The following is a 22,196-nucleotide window of genomic DNA, read 5'->3' as shown; positions in this document are numbered from 1 at the left end:
GAAATGAAGTAAGAAGACAAGAAGCTACCCACTAAAGGGTGAATTTTTAAGCCACTTTGGGCAGGTAGGGCATCCTTGATAGTTCAGTTGGTAAAGAATCTGCCTGCAATGCAGGAAATCCCTTTTCGATTCCTGAGTCGGGAATATCTGCTGGAGAAGGGATAGGCTACTCACTCCAGTATTCTTGGGCTTCCCTTGTGGGTCAGCTGGTAAAGAATCCACCTGAAATACAGGAGACCTAGGTTCGATCCCTGGGATGGGAAGATCCCCTGGAGAAGGGAAAGGCTACCCACTTCAGTATTGTGGCCTGGAGAATTCCATGGACTGTATAGTCTATGGGGTCGCAAAGAGTCGGACACAACTGAGCGACTTTCACTTTCACTTGGGCAGGTGAACTGATCCCACTGGAGACCTCTTGGAGACAGTGTGAAGCAAGTCTCAAAATGATCTCAACCAAGAGATGTAAGGAACCTAGATATTTATCCACCAACCCCTCACCCACCCAGCATCACTTGTTGGGGCTGTTTCCAGGGGCATTAATTCCCCAACCTTCCCGTGTGTCTCAGCTGAGCATGCTCCCTTGGCTAGAAAAATCTCTCAAAAACTCACAGGTTTCTGCACTAAGTGTCTCTTTCAAAGGCTATCTTCATGACTTGTCTCTGCCTATCTCTTCCATTCATCTCTCTTCACTGCTGTGTTAGTCAGGTTAGGCTGTGCTGTGTGATAGTAACACACAACTCTCACATCTCTGGCTTAACACTGCAAAAGCCAATTTTCCTTAGTTGTTCTTTAGGCAGTGAATCACCAGTTCTGACAGCTGTTTTCTGTATGCAGATTCAGTGATCCAGGCAGCTCTGATCCATGGTTCAATAATATCTCAACGCATTTTCCATAACTTTGTGTGGGAGCTTTTTATGAACTCAGTCTGGAAGTCACATATATCACTTCTGCACATATTTCTTTGGCCAACAAAGTCTTGCCTAAAAACAAAAAGTTTCATAGTCTCCCCTATATCCAGGAAGTAAAAGGTATTATTAAGCACTGGTAACATCTGTTCCCCCAGACAAGTTCCTTGAAACTAGCTTCCATATAACTGTATCGGCTAATCTGGCCTCTAGTACACTTCATGACCTTTCTGTTTAGCACCTCCAATTAACATGCTCAGTCTTTCGGTTTCCCAAATTCAAAATCCTAACAGAAGAATTCCTATATCCTATATTCTCCTATATTGGTCCTCCAGCATTACCAAAAGTGGTAACAGCTAAATGTAAAAGAAATTGTGAATGATTTCTGACTTTGAGGCTTAAACAGAGAAGAGCTTGGGGCAGTGTTTACGAACACCTAAAGAAAAATTCTATGGACAAGTTAATTTTCCTAAAAACTATCTGCTTCTTAAAGACAGGGGTAAAATATTTGAAAACTTATAGAAGGTAGAGAAATTATGCAGGAAGACACCTCCAGAGAACATCACAGGGAACAATGGCATTAGAACTGTATTAGGCACTTAGGAGAAAGTATTAATAGCTCTGATTTCTAATTAGGATACAGTAAATGATATAAAGTCAGATTAACACTGTAACAGCATATGTAAAGTAGATTTCCAAAATTTAAGATCAGGAACATGAGATTTTTTTTTTAATTCTGGCATGTAACAATGAAGACTAGATAAGAGAAAGGGAATTCCAAGTAATAGTGCTCACACTCGTTCAGAAATTATTTTGAACTTCTTCTAAGAATTATCTTTTAGATATTTTCAAGTTATAACACATGCTTGTTATAAAAAGTGAAATAACCTAGAACAGTATATAAAGACTAAGCTAGCATCTCTCCTCACTTTTCAAACTTTTTAACTTTATTGATGTTTTTAACTTAAATAGATGTTTCCATAAGCTTGTTTATAATCTTTATTTACAATTAATTGACCATACATATGAATCTATTTCTAAACTCTATTCTGTTTCATTGATATATATTTCTATCCTTAAGCCATTAACACAACAGTTAATTACTGTAGCTTCATAGTAAGTCTTAAAATCAGTTAATATAAATCTTCAAGTTGTATCTTTTTCAAAATACTTTTGGCTGTTCTAACTTCTTCATATCTTCAAGTAGATTTTAGAGTCAGCTTGTCAGTCTCTTACCCCAAAAAAGGTCTTCTGAAAATTTTCATTGGAATTGCATTGACTCTATAGATCAATTTGGGGTAAACTGCCATCTTAACAATATTGAGTCTGCCAATCTATGAACATGGTGTATCTCACCATTCATTTATTAAAGTTGCTTTTAATTTCTCTCTGAAATGTTTTGTAGTTGTCAGTCTATAGACCTTATACATTTCAAAATTCAAATTCATGATTTTTGATGCTGTTATAAATAGTATAGTTTTAATATCAATTGCTAATTGTGCTCTGCTAACATATAGAGATACGACTGATTTTTTGTATATTCAATGAGTTCTCTTCATTCTGGCTGAAGAGAATATGAATGATACCTGGTTCTGTGTGTGCTCTGATAATTGTTTTCATTACAACTCCAATAATTGCTCTTTCCTCAGAAGTTGTCACTGCCTATCCTGGTGGAGATTCACCCTGTACATGCACACAGGGTATCCAAACACCAAGCAAATCCCCATGCAGATTCCTTGAAACTTTGTCTAGCTCTTTCTCTCTCCAAATTCTAGCTTCCTTCACCTTCTTAAAATCGAATCTCTTGTTTTCTCAACTCAGGGAGATTGATGGGCTTTGTTAGAATTCCTCCTCCTTGTGTCAGTCTGGAATTTACAATCTGGTGGAAAGCATGACTGAAGGTAGGACTTACCTCTTTGTTTGCCTTCTCTCAGGAATTATAGTCCTACACTGTCTGTTATCTAGTGTCTGACCATAGTTGATTCCTATAGTTAATCCTGCTTTTTAGGCATTTATGGAAGGAGGATTATTCTCATATGGCCAAAAGAGGGAATTTTGCCCCTGTAACTAAAGATTGATGACTCTAGAAGAGAATGTGGGGAGAAGAGAGAGAATTCTTTCTCCTCTGAGTATTCATCCTTTAGAATCAGAGACTCTTGTGTTAATAATCAAGCACTTTAGTCAAAAGTAAATAGGAAAGCACCTAAATTTTTCATTGAAAAACCTTTGTCTTAAAAAAAATGGAAAAGCCACTAGTACAGCTTAATTTGCTTGACTTATCACTAAGGAACATCATTTGGGTGAAGAATTTAGTAAGTTTCAGAGGCATTTTACACAAATGAGAACATCTGCAGTCAACCCTATCAATCCTTGTGCTTCAGGGCATGGGCTGATCACCAGCTAGAAGAAAGAAGATATTCCCTATAGTACTTCTATAGCATCAACTACATTCAGGTCTTTATTTCCTTTAAACACAATTCATTAGAGGGCTGTAAGTACATTATGGCCAAATACTGCAACATGAGGGGAAAATATATAATATTTTAGAGAAACAAATTCAAGAAAATGATAAATTATCAGGGAAGGTAAGCAGAATAAGCACGTGTGTTCGTTGCTCAGTTGTGTCTGACTCTTTCGACCCCGTGAACTGTAGTCTGCCAGTTTCCTCTGTCCATGGAGTTTTCCAGGCAACAATACTGAAGTGGGTTGCCATTTGCTTCTCCAGGGAGAATAAGCATAGAAATTTTTTTTTTTTTAAAGTTCATTTTTGGTATCTATTACACACAGGGCCTGACAGAGAGTGAAGCTCAGCATTTGTTGAACGAATGAATGAACAAAGAAAGAAAGAAATCCTAGCCTCACCAATATTTGACCTTCAGTACTTTGCTTATCCTCAGTTTCCTCATCTTTAAAATGGGGATATTTATGCCCATCTCTTCTTGTTATCACAGAGATCGAAGTAGATAATACATGTAAATAAATTAACTCACTGGTCTGAGTTAATCAATCACTGAGTCAGTAATATATTTGTGGTATAAATTTGTAATGTATTCGTAAATTCTTTTGTGTTTGTGCTGTTGAGCAAGAATTTTCTTTTCCTTTCTACTCCAATCACTGACTTCATTCTGCATCTTGTCTCAAATGTTATTTCTCTCTTACTTTTTCTTAAACAAAGATTTCCAATGTAAACACTTTAAAATAAGCCATCAGTTATTAACTCACTGCCTGGAACAGCATGAAAACTAAACAAATGATAGTCATTTAAATCTCCTGGCTTTGACTAAGCTGCTGCTGCTGCTAAGTCGCTTCAGTCGTGTCTGACTCTGTGCAACCTCATAGACGGCAGCCCACCAGGCTCCCCCGTTCCTGGGATTCTCCAAGCAAGAACACTGGAGTGGGTTGCCATTTCCTTCTCCAATGCAAGAAAGTGAAAAGTGAAAGTGAAGTCGCTCAGTTGTGTCCGACTCTTAGACCCCGTGGACTGCAGCCTACCAGGCTCCTCTGTCCATGGGATTGTCCAAGCAAGAGTACTGGAGTGGGTTGCCATTGCCTAGTCCTGACCAAATAGACCTAACAAATCAATGATACATAATAAATATTTCTAGCAATGAAATCTTGATATATTTCTGTATATCTCTCACAGGTCTGAAGACTGGGAAGTACAAGATCAAGGTATTGGCAAATTTGGTAACCGATGAAGATCTGCTTCCTCACCAGATGGGAGAGGGCAAGAGAGCTCTCTTGGGCTACTTTTTTAAGAGCAGTAATCCCATTCATGACAGAGAAGGCAATAGCAACCCACTCCAGTACTCTTGCCTGGAAAATCCCATGGACGGAGGAGCCTGGTAGACTGCAGTCCATGGGGTCTAAGAGTCGGACACGACTGAGCAACTTCACTTTTACTTTTCACTTTCATGCATTGGAGAAGGAAAGGGCAACCCACTCCAGTGTTCTTGCCTGGAGAATCCCAGGGACAGGGGAGCCTGGTGGGCTGCCGTCTATGGGGTTGCACAGAGTCGGACATGACTGAAGCGATTTAGCAGCAGCAGCAGCAGCAGCAATCCCATTCATGAAGGCCCTGCCAAGGGCCACCTCCCCTGATACCATCATCTGAGATACATTCAATCCATAGCAAATGGCGATCTGTGATAAGAAAGTTCAAACTCTTTTTATGAATAAAAAGAGTAACAGCTGCTTACCTTGAAATGTCAGAAGCACTGGGCTAAGGCTGCTACAATTGACCAAATGCATATAAAAGTCATTTGAAGGGCTGTTAATTATGAGTGGCACTAACACTCCTTTCTAACAATTTATTAATCACTATTTGTTATTAGCCAATTCTCTTGGGATTTATAAATTAGATGTATCTTGCAAATAGATAATGTTCCAAACTCACATGAAAACGTTCAATGTCTGTAAACAGAGTAGGTAGGCCTTTGGATGCTCTGGACTCAACTAATTAAAAGCTAACAATAAATCACTTAGAAATCAACTATACTCCAATAAAAAAATCACATAGCATTTGTAGTTAACATAACTTTAAATAACAATGAGAACTTTTCCCCCCCAAACAATGATCAGGTGCTGTTTTTATTGCAATTGAAGAAAGGTGTTGGAAAGATAACCTAGTTTAATGGACTATTTCCCCAGGGGCAGGGTTATAAACCCCCCCCCCCCCGCCACTCCCCCACCCTCCCCACCCCCACCCCCCGCACAGTAGAGTGGTTTAAATGAGCTGCAATCAAGTCATCTTTTTGGAAGATGGAAAATTGGAAGATTTGTTAAAACTTGGAAAGAAATTTTGTCATTTACTTCACGAATCATTCAGCAAAAGGCAGCCATGTGCTACTTAAAATAAGTTACTACATCAGCATATCACCATGTCACTTAACCTAAAGGTGGATTTGGGGGTGTTTTTGGATTTTTTTTTTTTTGTCCTCCATCATCAAATCAGCAGGTCTGCAAGCAAGGGACAGGACCAGTTACCTCCAGCGATGACTGGGGAGAGAGAGAAGAAGGCTTAATATTTAAGGACTGACACTAGAACTGCCCTGCCCCCACCATCACCTCATGCACTTCACTAGAAGAAACAGGAAGAGCCCACCATCCTGGAAGCCGTGGTAGACGCTGTTTGGTGTCACACACGGAGACTCTGCAGTGACACAGTGATCCGTTTACTGAACTGTGGGCACTCAGAAATAAGCAACCCCATCCTGCCTCAACTGAACCAAAGATTCTGCTGCTCTTGTGGAAGCTCAGCCAGGTGCTGACAGCCTGGTGAGAGCACAGCTTTGAGGGAATGGGGACTGAAGTGGGGATATAGGGACACATTCACATCACACGGTAAGAAGCCTCTGGACCGAGTTTGTACTGAAAGCGTGAAATGACGGGGGCATAGATTTTAACTAGTATACTGAGCTTTACGTGAGTCCCTAGTTTAAGTCACACAGCAACACTAGGGAATCGATATTGTCAGTCCCCTTTTAGACAGCAGGAACTGGGACAGAAAGAAGACAAAGAAGAGTTGACTCCTGCCAGGGTTCACGGCCTGCACCATCGGGTCCCCGGAAGCTGGAGCGCAGGGACCGGCTTCCGCGGGTTCCTGAGCTGGGGAAAAAGCCCCCGCAGCGGTACAGAAACCGAGGTCTGGGTGAGGCGCCAGCAGCGGAAGGAGAAGGGCGGTCTCCTCTGTGGTGCAGCACTCGCCGAGGGGAGGTCGGCGCGGAGACCATAGCTGCAAGCCAAACGCAAACGCCGGCGATAGGCACCAACCCCTCTGCCAGCCCCCTCGCTGCGAGGAGGGGTTTCTCACGCTCCGTTCTCGGGCGACTGAGCCGGAGGTCGGAAGGAAGCGGGGTGAGGGATGAGTCATCCCGCTTAATTCCTCCTTTCCTATCCCTTCGCCTCCGCACGCCGGCCGCCTCCCGAGATCATGCAGCCGGGAGTGAAGACTCCCTTCATCCTCAGAATCCTCCACCAAACCCCCTGTGACCTGCAGAGGAGAAGGATGGGGCATGTGGCCAATGAGAGCTTCGCTCTCTCGCTCTCCGTCCAATCGGCCGCTGTTTACAGGCTGGGGCGGAACTAGGGGGCGAGGAGGGGGCGGTCCCAGGCTGGCTCTCGGCGCCGAGGTTCGGTGGCTCTTAGAGAGAGCGCCTCGCAGGGAGTCGGCGCCTAAGCGACGCGGGAAGGCGCCACTGCCAAAACCACCGCCGCCACTGCTGGCCAAGGTGCTGGACAAGACAGGCCAGCCGGCCACCTCGTCAGCTCAGGCGCCCGTTGCAGCCGCAGCTGCTTCGCTCCCAGCCGGGTCCCCATGGAAGAGATGGAAGAAGAGTTAAAATGCCCCGTGTGCGGCTCCTTCTATCGCGAGCCCATCATCTTACCCTGCTCTCACAATATATGTCAGGCGTGCGCCCGCAACATCCTGGTACAGACCCCGGAGTCAGAGTCCCCCCAGAGCCGACGGGCCTCGGGCTCTGGGGTCTCTGATTATGACTATCTGGATCTGGACAAGATGAGCCTGTACAGCGAGGCGGACAGCGGCTATGGCTCCTACGGGGGGTTCGCCAGCGCCCCTACTACACCGTGCCAGAAGTCCCCCAACGGCGTCCGTGTGTTCCCCCCGGCTATGCCGCCACCGGCCACCCACCTGTCACCGGCCTTGGCCTCTGTGCCCCGCAACTCTTGTATCACCTGCCCCCAGTGCCACCGCAGCCTCATCTTGGATGACCGGGGGCTCCGCGGCTTCCCCAAGAACCGCGTCCTGGAAGGGGTAATTGACCGCTACCAGCAGAGCAAAGCGGCTGCCCTTAAATGCCAGCTCTGCGAGAAGGCACCCAAGGAAGCCACCGTCATGTGTGAACAGTGCGATGTCTTCTACTGTGACCCGTGCCGCCTACGCTGCCACCCTCCCCGGGGTCCTCTGGCCAAGCATCGCCTGGTACCCCCGGCCCAGGGCCGCGTGAGCCGGCGGCTAAGCCCACGAAAGGTCTCCACCTGCACAGACCACGAGCTGGAGAACCACAGCATGTACTGCGTGCAGTGCAAGATGCCCGTGTGCTACCAGTGCTTGGAGGAGGGCAAACACTCCAGTCACGAAGTCAAGGCTCTAGGGGCCATGTGGAAACTGCATAAGGTAAGTCCTAAGAAAACCCACCCCTGACTCCCCGCGCCTCCGATCCTCCAGTTTTGCAGCAGATGACACCACCCCCCCCTTTGCGCACAGTGCATCCCAACGGGGGCGCAATGCAGGTGCCTCCGATATCTGCTTCCCCCATCTGGTGCATTGCAGGAAGCGCAGGGGGACCTTAAACGGCGCACAGGGGAGTTGAACCTCTCCAGAGAGTTGTTTCGGGGATGCGTAGAGCGGGTCTCCCCGGGCACGCTGCCTGCAAGCCAGGCGCAGGGCACCCCCTCCCCGCCGCAGACATGCAACTCTGGGCCGCCACCAGCGAGTGGGAAAGCGATGCGTTACTGGGCCGACCCGCGGCTGTTCTCAGGGCCACCGGGGACGCTCCAGGGCAGAGCCGGTGTGGGGCTCCGGGGAGGAGGTTGGGGCGGTTGGGTGGCGCGGACCGCTGGGTGCGGAGCTGCTGAAGAGGCTGGCGCCTGGAGTTGCGGCGGGGGTGGGGAACACGCCGCGAGCGGAATACTGATAAGTCGGCGCTGGCCCAACCCAGCGTCCGCGCTGGAAGGATGCGGATCCCGGTGCTTTGCGCTTAGGAGGTGTATGCGTCGGGAGTAGGATGGAAAAAGGGGGAAAAAAAAAAAAAAAAATCCTGTAGTCGCCATGGCAACACGGCCAGAAGGCTGAGGCCCTGCTCCTCGCGGAGAGGACGTGGGCTGGAGAAGCAGGACTGGAGGTTTCTGCGCGGTCGCGGCCTGAAAACTAGGCAGGTGCATCTTCCAGTTTTTCAGGGTAACCCCTCCTGCTGACAACCTACACACCCGTTTGTCCAGAATTCAACCGTTTTCCTTTATCAGTAGTTGTCTGTGCAAACTTTGAGACACCTGTTACCAAATTTGTCTTTCTGATGTCTTTTGATGGCACCGCCGCCAAAGCTAGCCTCAAGAACAGGGCCTTGAACAACTTGTTAGGTCATGCCACTCCCCTGTTCAAAGTCCTTCCGTTGCCCCCACGTTTCTTAGACAGTCCTTAGGAAGGTCTGCCAGGACCTCAGATGACCTGTTTCCTTTGGCCTCACTGACCTTATTTCCTCCCACTCCCTCTGCTTGAGCCAGCTGTCCCTCTTGCTGTTCCTCCACAAACACCAGCCCCCCCCCCACCCCAGGGCCTTTGCATCTGATATTCCTTCAGCTCCAGACCAAATACCCTGTATCTTAATAGTTCATTCTCTTGCCTCCTTCAGATCATTACTCAGATGTCACCCTTGCACTGAGACCTTGCTGATTCCTTTAGTTCCTTCTCTGCTTTATTTTTCCCAGTAGTACTTACCACTAACTGGCATGCTATATATTTTAATTAACATGTTACTTTTGTGTTTATCTATTGCTCCCCTAATACACACACACAAGTAAGCTTCAGGAGGAAAGAGATCTTCATAATGTTGCCCACACTGATTAAGAGGAAGGGGACCACTCTTGAGATGTACATGAATCTGACTTTTACTTTTTTAAAAAAATCCACTTAGTCGGGGTTGCAAAGGTGAAGGCAGGGGTCCAGGACTGTTATAGGGAGGTTTTCTTTACACCGTTGAGATGAAAGCTCAAGAATGAGGCAGGGCAGTAGAGATGGTCTCCAGGCATCAGCTGTGGGCCCCCCCACTCAGGGTTTCTTGGCACTCCCTGGAGACCAGAAAAGCTAGCCTTTGAGAAAGGCCCTCAGATTAAGGGGGTAAATATTGATAATTTACTTAAAGCAAGAAAAAATAAAGCATCACCATTTTCAGCAGTCAGGGAGTTCAACTCAGTATTGATTGAATGTGATCCACGTTTACAGTTATTTGTGTTCTCACATATAGCCTACTGAACTGTATTAGTACTGACGGAGACAATTCAGCACAAATTTGAGCTTTGCCCCACCCCAGGCACATGCCACTTTTTAAACATTTCAATTTAAATTGTTTAAATGATGTTTAATTTTGAAAGTTTTCAAAACTTTAATTCATGGCCAATATTTTCTTCCTATTATGATTTCACTCCTAAACTGCTAACTATAGCCTACGTTGAATTGCCCTACAAATTACCATATCGTTGGAGCTAAGAAATTAATCACCCTGTCTGGGAAAAAGGACTTACAGTCATACACTAATTAGGATGGTCAAACCACAGCATTATTTTTCTGTGAAGAAGAACCTATACTTTATCCATTAAGACCAAAGGCAGCCTTTAAATCTCCATCAATCCCCATGTAGATTTGAAATGTTAATTTGTTTTATCGGTAATGGAAGCTGTGAGTAGACACTGAGGTATAGACAGAGTTGAAATTTGGAAGAATAATGTAAAGCCCTTAAGACATGACATAAGTAGACTAGAAAGGGAATATTGGTTCATTTAAAAAATATTTCTTCTTGGATCTTTTGTATATTTCTTCAAAATAGTAAATACAGTTTTTGTTCTGTCAATATCACAATGATTAAACTGCCAAGAAATATAAGGCAAGAGGATGACAGATTTTAACATTCATTTATCAACTGTTAGATGAACAACAAGCGTTATTCCCTCTCCATGTCTGCTTAATAAGATAGTTAATGTGTTAATGTTTGATTTTCTCATATAGTCTTATATCTTCCATCATCACAAAAAACTCATGAGCCAGAATTCCTAAGTCCTTCAGAATATAGGAGAGCAAAGAACTATACTAAGTAGTTCTCCCAAAGTTGGACAGTTAGTTATCAACACAGGTTATCACTAGATCTGAAAGTTTTCATTAATATTTAGTCATTTCCAGTGGTAAAACTGTGTGAATAAGTGTGAATAACTTATAACTGTGTGAATAACTGTGTGAATAACTGTGTGAATAAGAAAAGACAGGAGCTGTCTGTATCCCTGTGTCTTCCTCTTCCTCCTATATTAGTAGAAGAAAGTAAGGCAACCCACAGAGATACAGCAGGAAGAAACAAAGAATTCAGAAAACACTATTTGAACCCTTGGAACCCTTCATAACCAAAGCCAGCTACCCACTCCTGCTTTTCCAGTTTTGTCAATCAACAAACTTCCCCCTTCATTCTGCTTTAGCTTGTTTGTATTGGTTTTCTGCCACTTGCAGCTGAGATTTATCACATATAAACAATTGTATCTGAGGATACTGAATAATATTCCATTGTATGCTCTCCCTGGATCTTCTGCATTTTAACTACAAAACTAATTGCTTGAGATGCTTTAAAAGCGGAGCAACAGAGTTGATTATGATATATATGTGTGTGTATATACACACACACACACACACGCAAACGCATATATATCTCATTTGCTTTATCCATTCATCTATTGATGGACATTTAGGTTGTAGAAGTTCTTTTTGCTTCAACACAAGTTTGGGAAACACCATTCTAGGCAGTGACTAGCCAATAAGTCAGTAAGGAAATCGGTTTTCTTCATTTCTTATGTGTGCAGAGTAGACACTCTAAAACTCCAGCCTGTGGATAAATGTCCCTACTCAGCCTATCCTTAAATCTTATGTTAAAACTTTTGATAAAATATTAAAAGTTACATTTATCTTATTCTTTAAATATGAAAGTCAAAGACAAAGAGGTAAAGAAGTAAAGCAATTAATATAAATTTTGTAGTATTTATGTACATATATTTACTATAAGTTGCTTCTCTTTCTGTTACAAATAACCTCAAGATGATTTTGGACATCAGTAATACTAATGTAATATAATTAAAAATTACTGCTTTGATTTACTTCTGACTACTGCTAGGTTTTATATACATGATGCCAAATGACTGGCTTGATTGAGTTTTTCATTAAATTGTGATAAATAGAAACAGATTGTTTTGAGTCCTTTTACAAAGCAAAAAAAAAAAAAAGGACAATATTAAAAGGTCAAAACTAATGCTGCTTTTGTGACAGCAGAGCAGAACAATGTGTCAAAAGAGTAATATATTGCCTGTTACATCCCAGGCTTTCTAATATTACCACATTGCCGCCATGAAATTAAAAGACGCTTACTCCTTGGAAGGAAAGTTATGACCAACCTAGATAACATATTAAAAAGCAGAGACATTACTTTGCCAACAAAGGTCCATCTAGTCAAGACTTGGTTTTTCCAGTAGTCATGTATGGATGTGAGAGTTGGACAGTGAAGAAAGCTGAGCGCCGAAGAATTGATGCTTTTGAACTGCGGTGCTGGAGAAGCCTCTTGAGAGTCCATTGGACTGCAAGGAGATCCAACCAGTCCATCCTAAAGGAGATCAGTCCTGGGTGTTCATTGGAAGGACTGATGTTGAAGCTGAAACTCCAATACTTTGGCCACCTCATGCGAAGAGTTGACTCATTAGAAAAGCCCCTGATGCTGGGAAGGACTGGGGGCAGGAAGAGAAAAGGATGACAGAGGATGAGATGGCTGGATGGCATCACCGACTCGATGGACATGGGTTTGGGTGGACTCCGGGAGTTGGTGATGATCAGGGAGACTTGGCGTGCTGCGGTTCATGGGGTCACAAAGAGTCGGACATGACTGAGCGACTGAACTGAACTGAACTGACCTTCAGGATCAATTTTTAACCTTGGAAGAGAAGTTAGTAGAAAATGGCCACCATCAGTGAACCCAGATTATCAGAGACCCTCTAGGTTTTGTCAACAGCATGTCTAATTTATCCCAAAAGACATCTCAAAGCAAAAAAACCACTGTACTGAGGTGTTCTCACAGCAGTTTTATCCTAACCTGAAACTGGGTCCCTGTCTGAAAGTAAGAACTATCTCAGAGTAAGATTACCCAGAAAACCCAAGCAGAATTCACAGAATATACCTGACATCACCAGCGAAGTTGTCATTTCATTTCACTTCTGTTTGACTCTGACTTTGCCATTTTTTGAACTTTTCTGGTTTATGTTGCAGATCCAGCCATGGTCCTGTCCGCCTATCTAAGTTACCTCTTCCTTCTTGACGTTTCTGGCCTTCCAGCTTCCTCACCAGCCCTCTCCCTGTCCACCAGGCCTCCCTCCACCATTTTCTTAGACTAGATCGTCACCTCACCCCCACTAAGCTTGGCAGGCCCAGCTCCTGGGAGCCTGCCTCCACAGCCTTGCCCCATTTTCTATGCTCAGAAGATGTTTTTAAAAGATTTGTTTGGTGGAAAAAAAGAATCATAAGATTAATGATTAGCAAATATATTGGCTTCCCTGGTGGCTCAGATGGGAAAGAATCTGCCTGCAATGCAGGAGACCTGTGTTCGATCCCCTGGTTAGGAAGATCCCCCTGGAGAAGGGAATGGCTACCCACTCCAGTATTCTTGCCTGGAGAATTCCATGGACAGAGGAGCCCAGCAGGCTACAGTCCATGGGATTGCAAAGAGTCAGACACAAATGAGTGACTGACACACACACAATATATATATCCCAATATTTAAAGTTTCTCCTATGAGCCTGACAGTAAAGATTAAATTTGAAAACCTGTATTTCACACTTTTTGTTAAAAATATACTGAGCACCTACTGCATGCCAGCTACTATTCTAAGCCCTTTCCAGCCACTTTTTCATTTTTCAGGATTCACATATCTTCCTGCACAAAAAGGTTATAAAGTCATTCGGATTTTAAGAGGAAGAACCAGAGTTTGAATCCAGGCTGTCTGACTCCAAAGCTCCTGTGTGGAACTGCTATTCTGTCCTACCTTCTGGTAATCACAGGAAACATATGATCTGCAAGGCACAATTTACGGTCTTATAAATTCAAAGACATAACAAATAACTGAGATCTTTTAGTTCTCATGTATGAAAATTAGAAATTAAAAGTAATTTGTCTCCTAAGTTTTCTTGTGACAAAATAAATTTAATGATGAAAATACAGGGTGGAGGGAAGGGAGAGACATGTATGTTGAGTATTCCTTAAACCAGATCCTCGGAAATGTGCTGGATTCCTCTGTCTTCTTGTCAGAACCAAGCAAGCAACAGACAGGAAGTCAGGTTCTATCAGCTCAGCCAGGGATTCACTGTCCTCTTCTAATAATATAATCATCTTAAAATTTATAGGCAAAAGTGATATAAAACAAGAAGTAGATTTCTTTGGCATGTTAAGTATATTTCTGTAAATCTAAAACATCTATAAGTCTATCCTGTGGGAAACATAAAAATGCATTCAAACCTGTAAGCAGGTATTAACTCCACGTTGACTATCAGTTTAAACTCACTCTCACTCTTTTTGTACCTTTTGCTGAGATGGTTTTAAAAAATAAATGTATTCATCACCTCACACCAGTGGAATGGCCATCACCAAAATGTCTACAAACCATAAATGCTGGAGAGGGTGTGGAGAAAAGGGAACACTCTTACATTGCTGGTGGGAATGTAAACTGATACAGCCACTATGGAAGATGGTATGGAGATTCCTTAAAAAGCTAGGAATAAAACCACCATATGACCCAGCAATCCAACTCCTAGGCATATACCCTGAGGAAACCAAAAGTGAAAAAGACACATGTACTCCAATATTCAGGGCAGCACTATTTACAATAGCTAGAACATGGAAGCAACCTAGATGTCCACTGACAGATGAATGGATAAAGAAGCTGTGGTACATATTACAATGGAATGCCACACAGCCATAAAAAGGAATACATTTGAGTCAGTTCTAATGAGGTGGATGAACCTAGAGCCTATTATAAGGGTCAAGTAAGTCAGAAAGAGAAATATAAACATTGTACACTGATACATATAATGGAATATAGAAAGATAGTATTGATGAATTTATTTGCAGGGCAGCAATGGAGCAACAGACATAGAGAACAGATCTATGGACATTGAGGGAGGAGAGGAGGGAGAAAGGGAGATGTATAGAGAGAGTCACATGAAAATTTACAATACCATATGTAAAATAGATGGCCAATGTGAATTCGCTGTGTGACTCAGGGAATACAAACAGGGGCTCTGTGACAATCTAGAAGGGTGGGATGGGGAGGGAGATGGGAGGGAGGCTCAGGAGGGAGGGGACATGGGTGTACCTATGGCTGATTCTTGTTGATGTATGACAGAAAACCACAACATTCTGTAAAGCAATTATCCTTCAATTAAAAAATTTTTTAAGAAAGTATATTCCTATTCAGGAAAAGACCTGACTTGCGTTTTACCATAAATATTTAAAGGAATATATGACCCGGGAAAGCCCATTGTTTAAGAATGGTTTCAAGTCCAGCCAAATAAAATTGTTTTTCATAAGACTTGCATAGAACCAGAACTGCACATTTTATACTAATAGCTGTGATCAAAGAAGAAACTGTTCCTTAGAGAATTAGCTTTGGAAGCAGAATGCTGTACATTGTGCTTTGGTGTGGGAATACACGTTCTGTCGTTAGCCCATGCACGTAGATGGTTAATCCTCATCTACCACTGATTTATTCATTGAAGCTGACTTTCCAGCCAGATAGCATCTATTTAGCTTTATTGAGCTTTTTCTTCATCCTCTCTTTTCTCTTACTTTGCTTGAAGCTTGCATTTTAAAAAGTAACTGTTTGACAGCAAATACTTATCACTCTCTGCCACACTCCAGGAAGAGCTGCGAGAGGGCCATGCCGCTCTGACCTGTGCTGTTCATCAATCTAAGACATTATCTAGTCTCTGAACAAAACCAGTTGCAGAGAGAAGTAAATGTGAATATGGGGGATTAAACAGTTTTTCTACCCCAGGCAGGTCTTCATAACAGGCTTTTTGACTTGGTAGGGAGCAAATGCTCAGAAGGTCAAATATACACAGATTCAGTTATAATTATAACTCACTCAAAGCTGAAGGGAAATGACTTTATAACATAATCTACTGTTTTTGATGCACACAATCAACAGCTGACTTTACTATAGAGGTGTGTAGTCCATTACATTATGCTACTGATATTTAAGCCATCATCCAGATGCACCAGTTCATGAACTTGATAAAATGGTGCCATTTATGCTATGCCACCCCCTCCATATCTATGAAATGTTATCCAAGCACATTATTCACATAAACCCAAATGTAGAATTGGACTTCCATTCAATTTAATAAATCTTAAATGGCACAGATAAATCCATGGTGCTTTTAACGGGCAGTTGTTATTGATTTTATTGACTATCAATCATTTGGCCAAGACTTAGCAAGCAAATATGATAAACAGCTTTTAGCACACAGTCAATGCACTATGAAGAAGCTTCATGTTTACATTCAACTCCTGTTATCTGGCCACCTTGTGTCATTATGGAAGCAAATCTGCCATGATGGAACTAAAATATTATTCAGAATTTAATAAAATTTTCTTTACATTCTACTTTGAGGAACAAAAAATATAGAATAGATATACTTGTATGAATACTAAATTTCCAAGCTAGCTTTAACAAACATGATAAGCAAGTGTACAGAGGATAACTACCATTCAAACATGGTAACTTTCTGAAGAAAGAATGGTTGCTCTGGTCACTGCATATAGAATTTTGTGGAAAGATTTGACTTGATATAAGGTCCTGTTATGTAGGTAAAAACATATTAATAAATATTGGTATTAGTCAGCAAATCACATAAGTATTTTATAGTAATTTAAAAAATTATCAAGCTAAAGATAAAATTAATGCTTCCAGCATTGAGAGTATCCTTGATTCTTATTTTCCAAAGAGGTTGCATCATCTTAGGTTCCTACCAGCAGTGGATGAGGGTTCCAGTTTCTCCATATCCTCAACACGTGTTAATATCTGGCTTTTTCACTAGAGCCATCCAAGCTGATGTTGAAAGGGTATCTCACTGTGGTTTTGTCTCACAATTCCCTAATGACTAATGATGTTGATGGCTTATGAGTGCAGCGGCTGCGACGGCGGAAAAGCCTGAGCGCAGCAGAGAGGAGCTACCCCGCGGCCGAGGCCAGGGGCAGTGGCTGCACTTTGCTGGAGCAGCTGTGAAGAGAGACCCCATGTCCAAGGTAAGAGAAACCCAAGTAAGACGGTAGGCACTGAGAGAGGGCATCAGAGGGCAGACAGACTGAAACTACAGTCACAGACAACTAGCCAATCTGATCACATGGACCACAGCCTTGTCTAACTCAGTGAAACTAAGCCATGCCATATGGGGCCACCCAAGACAGACTGGTCATGGAGGAGAGGTCTGACAGAATGTGGTCCACTGGAGAAGGGAATGGCAAACCACTTCAGTATTCTTGCCTTGAGAACCCCATGAACAGTATGAAAAGGCAAAATGATAGGACACTGAAAGATGAACTCCCCAGGTCAGTAGGTGCCCAATATGCTACTGGAGATCAGTGGAGAAATAACTCCAGAAAGAATGAAGGGATGGAGCCAAAGCAAAAACAACACCCAGTTGTGAATGGGACTGGTGATAGAAGCAACATTCGATGCTGTAAAGAGAAATATTGCACAGGAACCTGGAATGTTAGATCCATGAATCAAGGCAAATTGGAAGTGGTCAAACAGGAGATGACAAGAGTGACCATGGCCATTCTAGGAATCAGCGAACTAAGATGGACTGGAATGAGTGAATTTAACTCAGATGACCATTATATCTACTACGGTGGGCAGGAATCCCTTAGAAGAAATGGAGTAGCCATCATGGTCAACAAATGAGTCCGAAATGCAGTACTTGGATGCAATCTCAAAAACGATAGAATGATCTCTGTTTGTTTCCAAGGCAAACCATTCAATATCACGGTAATCCAAGTCTATGCCCTAACCAGTAAGGCTGAAGAAGCTGAAGTTGAACAGTTCTATGAAGACCTAGAAGACCTTCTAGAACTAACACCCAAAAAAGATGTCCATTTCATTATAGAGGACTGGAATGCAAAAGTAGGAAGTCAATAAACACTTGAAGTAACAGGCAAATTTGACCTTGGAGTACAGAATGAAGCAGGACAAAGGCTAATAGAGTTCTGCCAAGAGAACGCACTGGTCATAGCAAACACCCTCTTCCAACAACACAAGAAAAGACTCTACATGTGGACATCACCAGATGATCAACACCAAAATCAGATTAATTATATTCTTTGCAACCCAAAATGGAGAAGCTCTATACAGTCAGCAAAAACAAGACCGGGAGCTGACTGTGGCTCAAATCGTGAACTCCTTATTGCCAAATTCAGACTGAAATTGAAGAAAGTGGAGAAAACCAGTAGACCATTCAGGTATGACCTAAATCAAATCCCTTATGACTATACAGTGGAAATGCAAAATAGATTTAAGGGACTAGATCTGATAGAGTGCCTGATGAACTATGGATGGAGGTTTGTGACATTGTACAGGAGACAGGGATCAAGACCATCCCCAAGAAAAAGAAATGCAAAAAAGCAGAACGGCTGTCTGAGGAGGCCTTACAAATAGCTGTGAAAAGAAAAGAAGTGAAAAGCAAAGGAGAAAAGGAAAGATATACCCATTTGAATGCAGAATTCCAAAGAATAGCAACGAGAGATAAGAAAGCCTTCCTCAGCGATCAATGCAAAGAAATAGAGGAAAACAATAGAATGGGAAAGACTAGAGATCTCTTCAAGAAAATTAGAGATACCAAGGGAACATTTCATGCAAAGATAGGCTCGATAAAGGACAGAAATGGTATGGACCTGACAGAAGCAGAAGATATTAAGAAGAGGTGGCAAGAATATACAGAAGAACTGTACAAAAAAGATCTTCACGACCCATTTAATCATGATGATGTGATCACTTACCTAGAGCCAGACATCCTGGAATGTGAAGTCAAGTGGGCCTTAGAAAGCATCTCTACGAACAAAGCTAGTGAAGGTGATGGAATTCCAGTTGAGCTATTTCAAATCCTGAAAGATGATGCTGTGAAAGTGCTGCACTCGATATGCCAGCAAATTTGGAAAACTCAGCAGTGGCCACAGGACTGGAAAAGGTTAGTTTTCATTCCAATCCCAAAGAAAGGCAATGCCAAAGAATGCTCAAACTACCGCACAATTGCACTCATCTCACATGCTAGTAAAGTAATGCTCAAAATTCTCAGCAATACGTGACCCGTGAACTTCCAGATGTGCAAGCTGGTTTTAGAAAAGGCAGAGGAACCAGAGATCAAATTGGAAACATCCGCTGGATCATCGAAAAAGCAAGAGAGTTCCAGAAAAACATCTATTTCTGCTTTATTGACTATGCCAAAGCCTTTGACTGTATGGATCACAGTAAACTGTGGAAAATTCTTAGAGAGATGGGAATACCAGACCACCTGACCTGCCTCTTGAGAAACCTGTATGCAGGTCAGGAAGCAACAGTTAGAACTGGACATGGAACAACAGACTCGTTCTAAATAGGAAAAGGAGTATATCAAGGCTGTATATTGTCACCCTGCTTATTTAACTTATATGCAGAGTACATCATGAGAAATGCTGGGCTGGAGGAAGCACAAGCTGGAATCAAGATTGCCGGGAGAAATATCAATAACCTCAGATATGCAGATGACACCACCCTTATGGCAGAAAGTGAAGAAGAACTAAAGAGCCTCTTGATGAAAGTGAAAGAGGAGAGTGAAAAAGGTGGCTTAAAGCTCAACATTCAGAAAACTAAGATCATGGCATCTGGTCCCATCACTTCATGGCAAATAGATGGGGAAACAGTGGAAACAGTTGCTGACTTTATTTTTCTGGGCTCCAAAATCACTGCAGATGGCGATTGCAGCCATGAAATTAAAAGATGCTTACTCCTTGGAAGAAAAGTTATGACCAGCCTAGACAGCATATTAAAAAGCAGAGACACTACTTTGCCCACAAAGATCTGTCTAGTCAAGGCTATGGTTTTTCCAGTAGTCATGTATGGATGTGAGAGCTAGACTATAAAGAAAGCTGAGCACCGAAGAATTGATGAACTGTAGTGTTGGAGAAAACTCTTGCGAGTCCCTTGGACTGCAAGGAGATCCAACCAGTCCATCCTAAAGGAGATCAGCCCTGTGTGTTCATTGGAAGGACTGATGTTGAAGCTGAAACTCCAATCCTTTGGCCACCTGATGTGAAAAGCTGACTCATTTGAAAAGACCCTGACACTGGGAAAGATTGAGAGCAGGAGGAGAAGGCAACGACAGAGGATGAGATGGGTAGATGGCATCACCGACTCGATGGACATGGGTTTGGGTGGACTCTGGGTGTTGGTGATGGACAGGGAGGCCTGGAGTGCTGCGGTTCATGGGGTCGTAAAGAGTCGGACACGACTGAGCGACTAAACTGAACTGAATGATATGAACATCTTTCCATGTGTTTATTGGCTGGCTTCATGTCATTTTTAGAGATTTTGCCCATTTTTAAATTGGATAACTTCTCTTTTATTGTTGAGTTGTTAGAGTTCTTTATATTCTGATATTTATTCACTGTTTGAATCAGAGGAATAGAAATGTGAGACTCATCCTTCAGAGACACAGGAAATAAAAAGCCAACATGGAGATGAGAGGATGAAAAAACTGGTGAAGACTAACCTTCCAGAACTCCTACTGCTCCCTTAGTAACCTCTATCAGCCAAGTGTGAAGCAGAGCTCAGATAAGCTCTACCAGGACTGGCTCATGACAAATAGGAAACATGAAAAAATCCAAAAGCAGGAGGAGGAAACATTTTCATTTTCAAAGTCCCTGAATATGGTGGCTGTGCCTCCTCTTTGCCTCAGGTTCCCCTCTTCCTGACTTTGGTACTGGAGTTCACTGGAGTTCAATATTATTAAGTTTCAGTCGTGCTGTGGTTCTGTTACTTGCAGGTTACCATTGTGATGTTCAAAAAAGTCACTTAGGGTGTCAAAGTGATGGGCCCTTCTGCTGTATTTGAGAATTATAAATTGTTAGAATTGGGATACTGGATATTTGAGATTATTTGCCTCACCCCCTCAAAAGTCAGAAAAATAAATCCCTGAACACTTCAGTAAATTACCATAATCACACGGTTTGTTACCAAAAAAATCTTTGATTTCTTAGAACTGTATTAATTATTCTGAACATCCAAGGACCTGTTTTCAGTTACTTCTATGTGTGCTGTGTATGGAAACACCTTTTCTCTCTTTTGGGGCTTCCCTGATGGCTCAGACAGTAAAGAATCTGCCTGAAATGCAGGAGACCTAGGTTCGATCCCTGAGTCTACCCACTCCAGTATTCTTACTTGGGAAATCCCATGGACAGAGAAGCCTAGTGGGCTATAATCCATGGGGTCACAAAGAGTCAGACACGACTGTGCAACTAACACCTCTTTTTTAAAGGCTCTCCATGCCCTCAGGCAAGTATAATCACAGTTTTTTCCACATTCCATGACTGTAACTATCAAAGTTTACCTTAACCTTGTTGTTCTCTCTTTAAATTGAATTGAAGTCTCTCAGTCGTGTCCGACTCTTTGTGACCCCATGGACTATATAGCCTGCCAGGTTCTTCTGTCCATGGGATTTTCCGGGCAAGAATGCTTGAGTGGCTTGCCATTTCCTTCTCTAGGGGATCTTCCCAACTCAAGGATCGAACCCAGGTCTCTCACATTTCAGGCAGACTGTTTGCCATCTGAGCCACCTGGGAATCTTCATTCTCTCTTTAAGGGGAAATTATATGTCTGTTGTTGTTGTTGTTCAGTCACTCAGTCATGTCCTACTCTTTGTGACCCCATGGACTGCAGCACACCAGGCTTCCCTGTCCTTCACTATCTCCTGGAGTTTGCTGAAACTCATGTCCATTGAGTCAGTGATGCCATCCAACCATCTCATCCTCTGTTGCCTCCTTCTCCTTTTGCCCTCAATCTTTCCACCATCAGGGTCTTTTCCAGTGAGTCAGCTCTTTGCATCAAGTGGTCAAAGTATTAGAGCTTCAGATTCAGCATCAGTCTTTCTATACTATTGAATAATGTTCCTCCATTATAAATAAGGTAGTCCTTTTTTTTTTAATTGAAGGATAGTTGCTTTACAGAATTTTGTTGTTTTCTGTCAAACGTCAACATGAATCAGCCATAGGTATACATGTATCCCCTCCCTTTTGAACCTCCCTCCCATCTCCCCCCCATCCCACCCCTCTAGATTGATACAGAGCCCCTGTTTGAGTTTCCTGAGCCATACAGCAAATTCCCGTTGGCTATCTATTTCACATATGGTAATGTAAGTTTCCATGTTACTCTTTCCATACATCTCATCCTCTCCTCCCCTCTTCCCATGTCCATAAGTCTATTCTCTATGTCTGTTTCTCCATTGCTGCCC

General features: G+C 42.8%; 1 protein-coding gene across 20 annotated transcripts in view; it reads left to right on the top strand.

Moving 5' to 3' along the window:
* The first annotated feature begins 7,027 nt into the window (after positions 1–7,027).
* Positions 7,028–22,196, top strand: part of TRIM9 (tripartite motif containing 9) — a 114,893-nt gene continuing 99,724 nt past the window's right edge. For all 20 annotated transcript variants that reach the window (XM_081507278.1, XM_081507274.1, XM_081507272.1 and 17 more), the window contains exon 1: positions 7,028–8,043. In XM_081507278.1, coding sequence (XP_081363404.1) covers positions 7,222–8,043 — 822 coding nt within the window. In that variant the 5' untranslated portion in view covers positions 7,028–7,221. The remainder of the gene's footprint in view (positions 8,044–22,196) is intronic.

This window comes from Giraffa tippelskirchi, chromosome 7 (genome assembly GCF_054371585.1).
Source record: "Giraffa tippelskirchi isolate mGirTip1 chromosome 7, T2T-mGirTip1v1.2.pri, whole genome shotgun sequence".
Classification (NCBI taxonomy): domain Eukaryota; kingdom Metazoa; phylum Chordata; class Mammalia; order Artiodactyla; family Giraffidae; genus Giraffa; species Giraffa tippelskirchi.
Note: the sequence above shows the minus strand (reverse complement) of the source record. Positions and strands in the feature narration are given on the sequence as shown.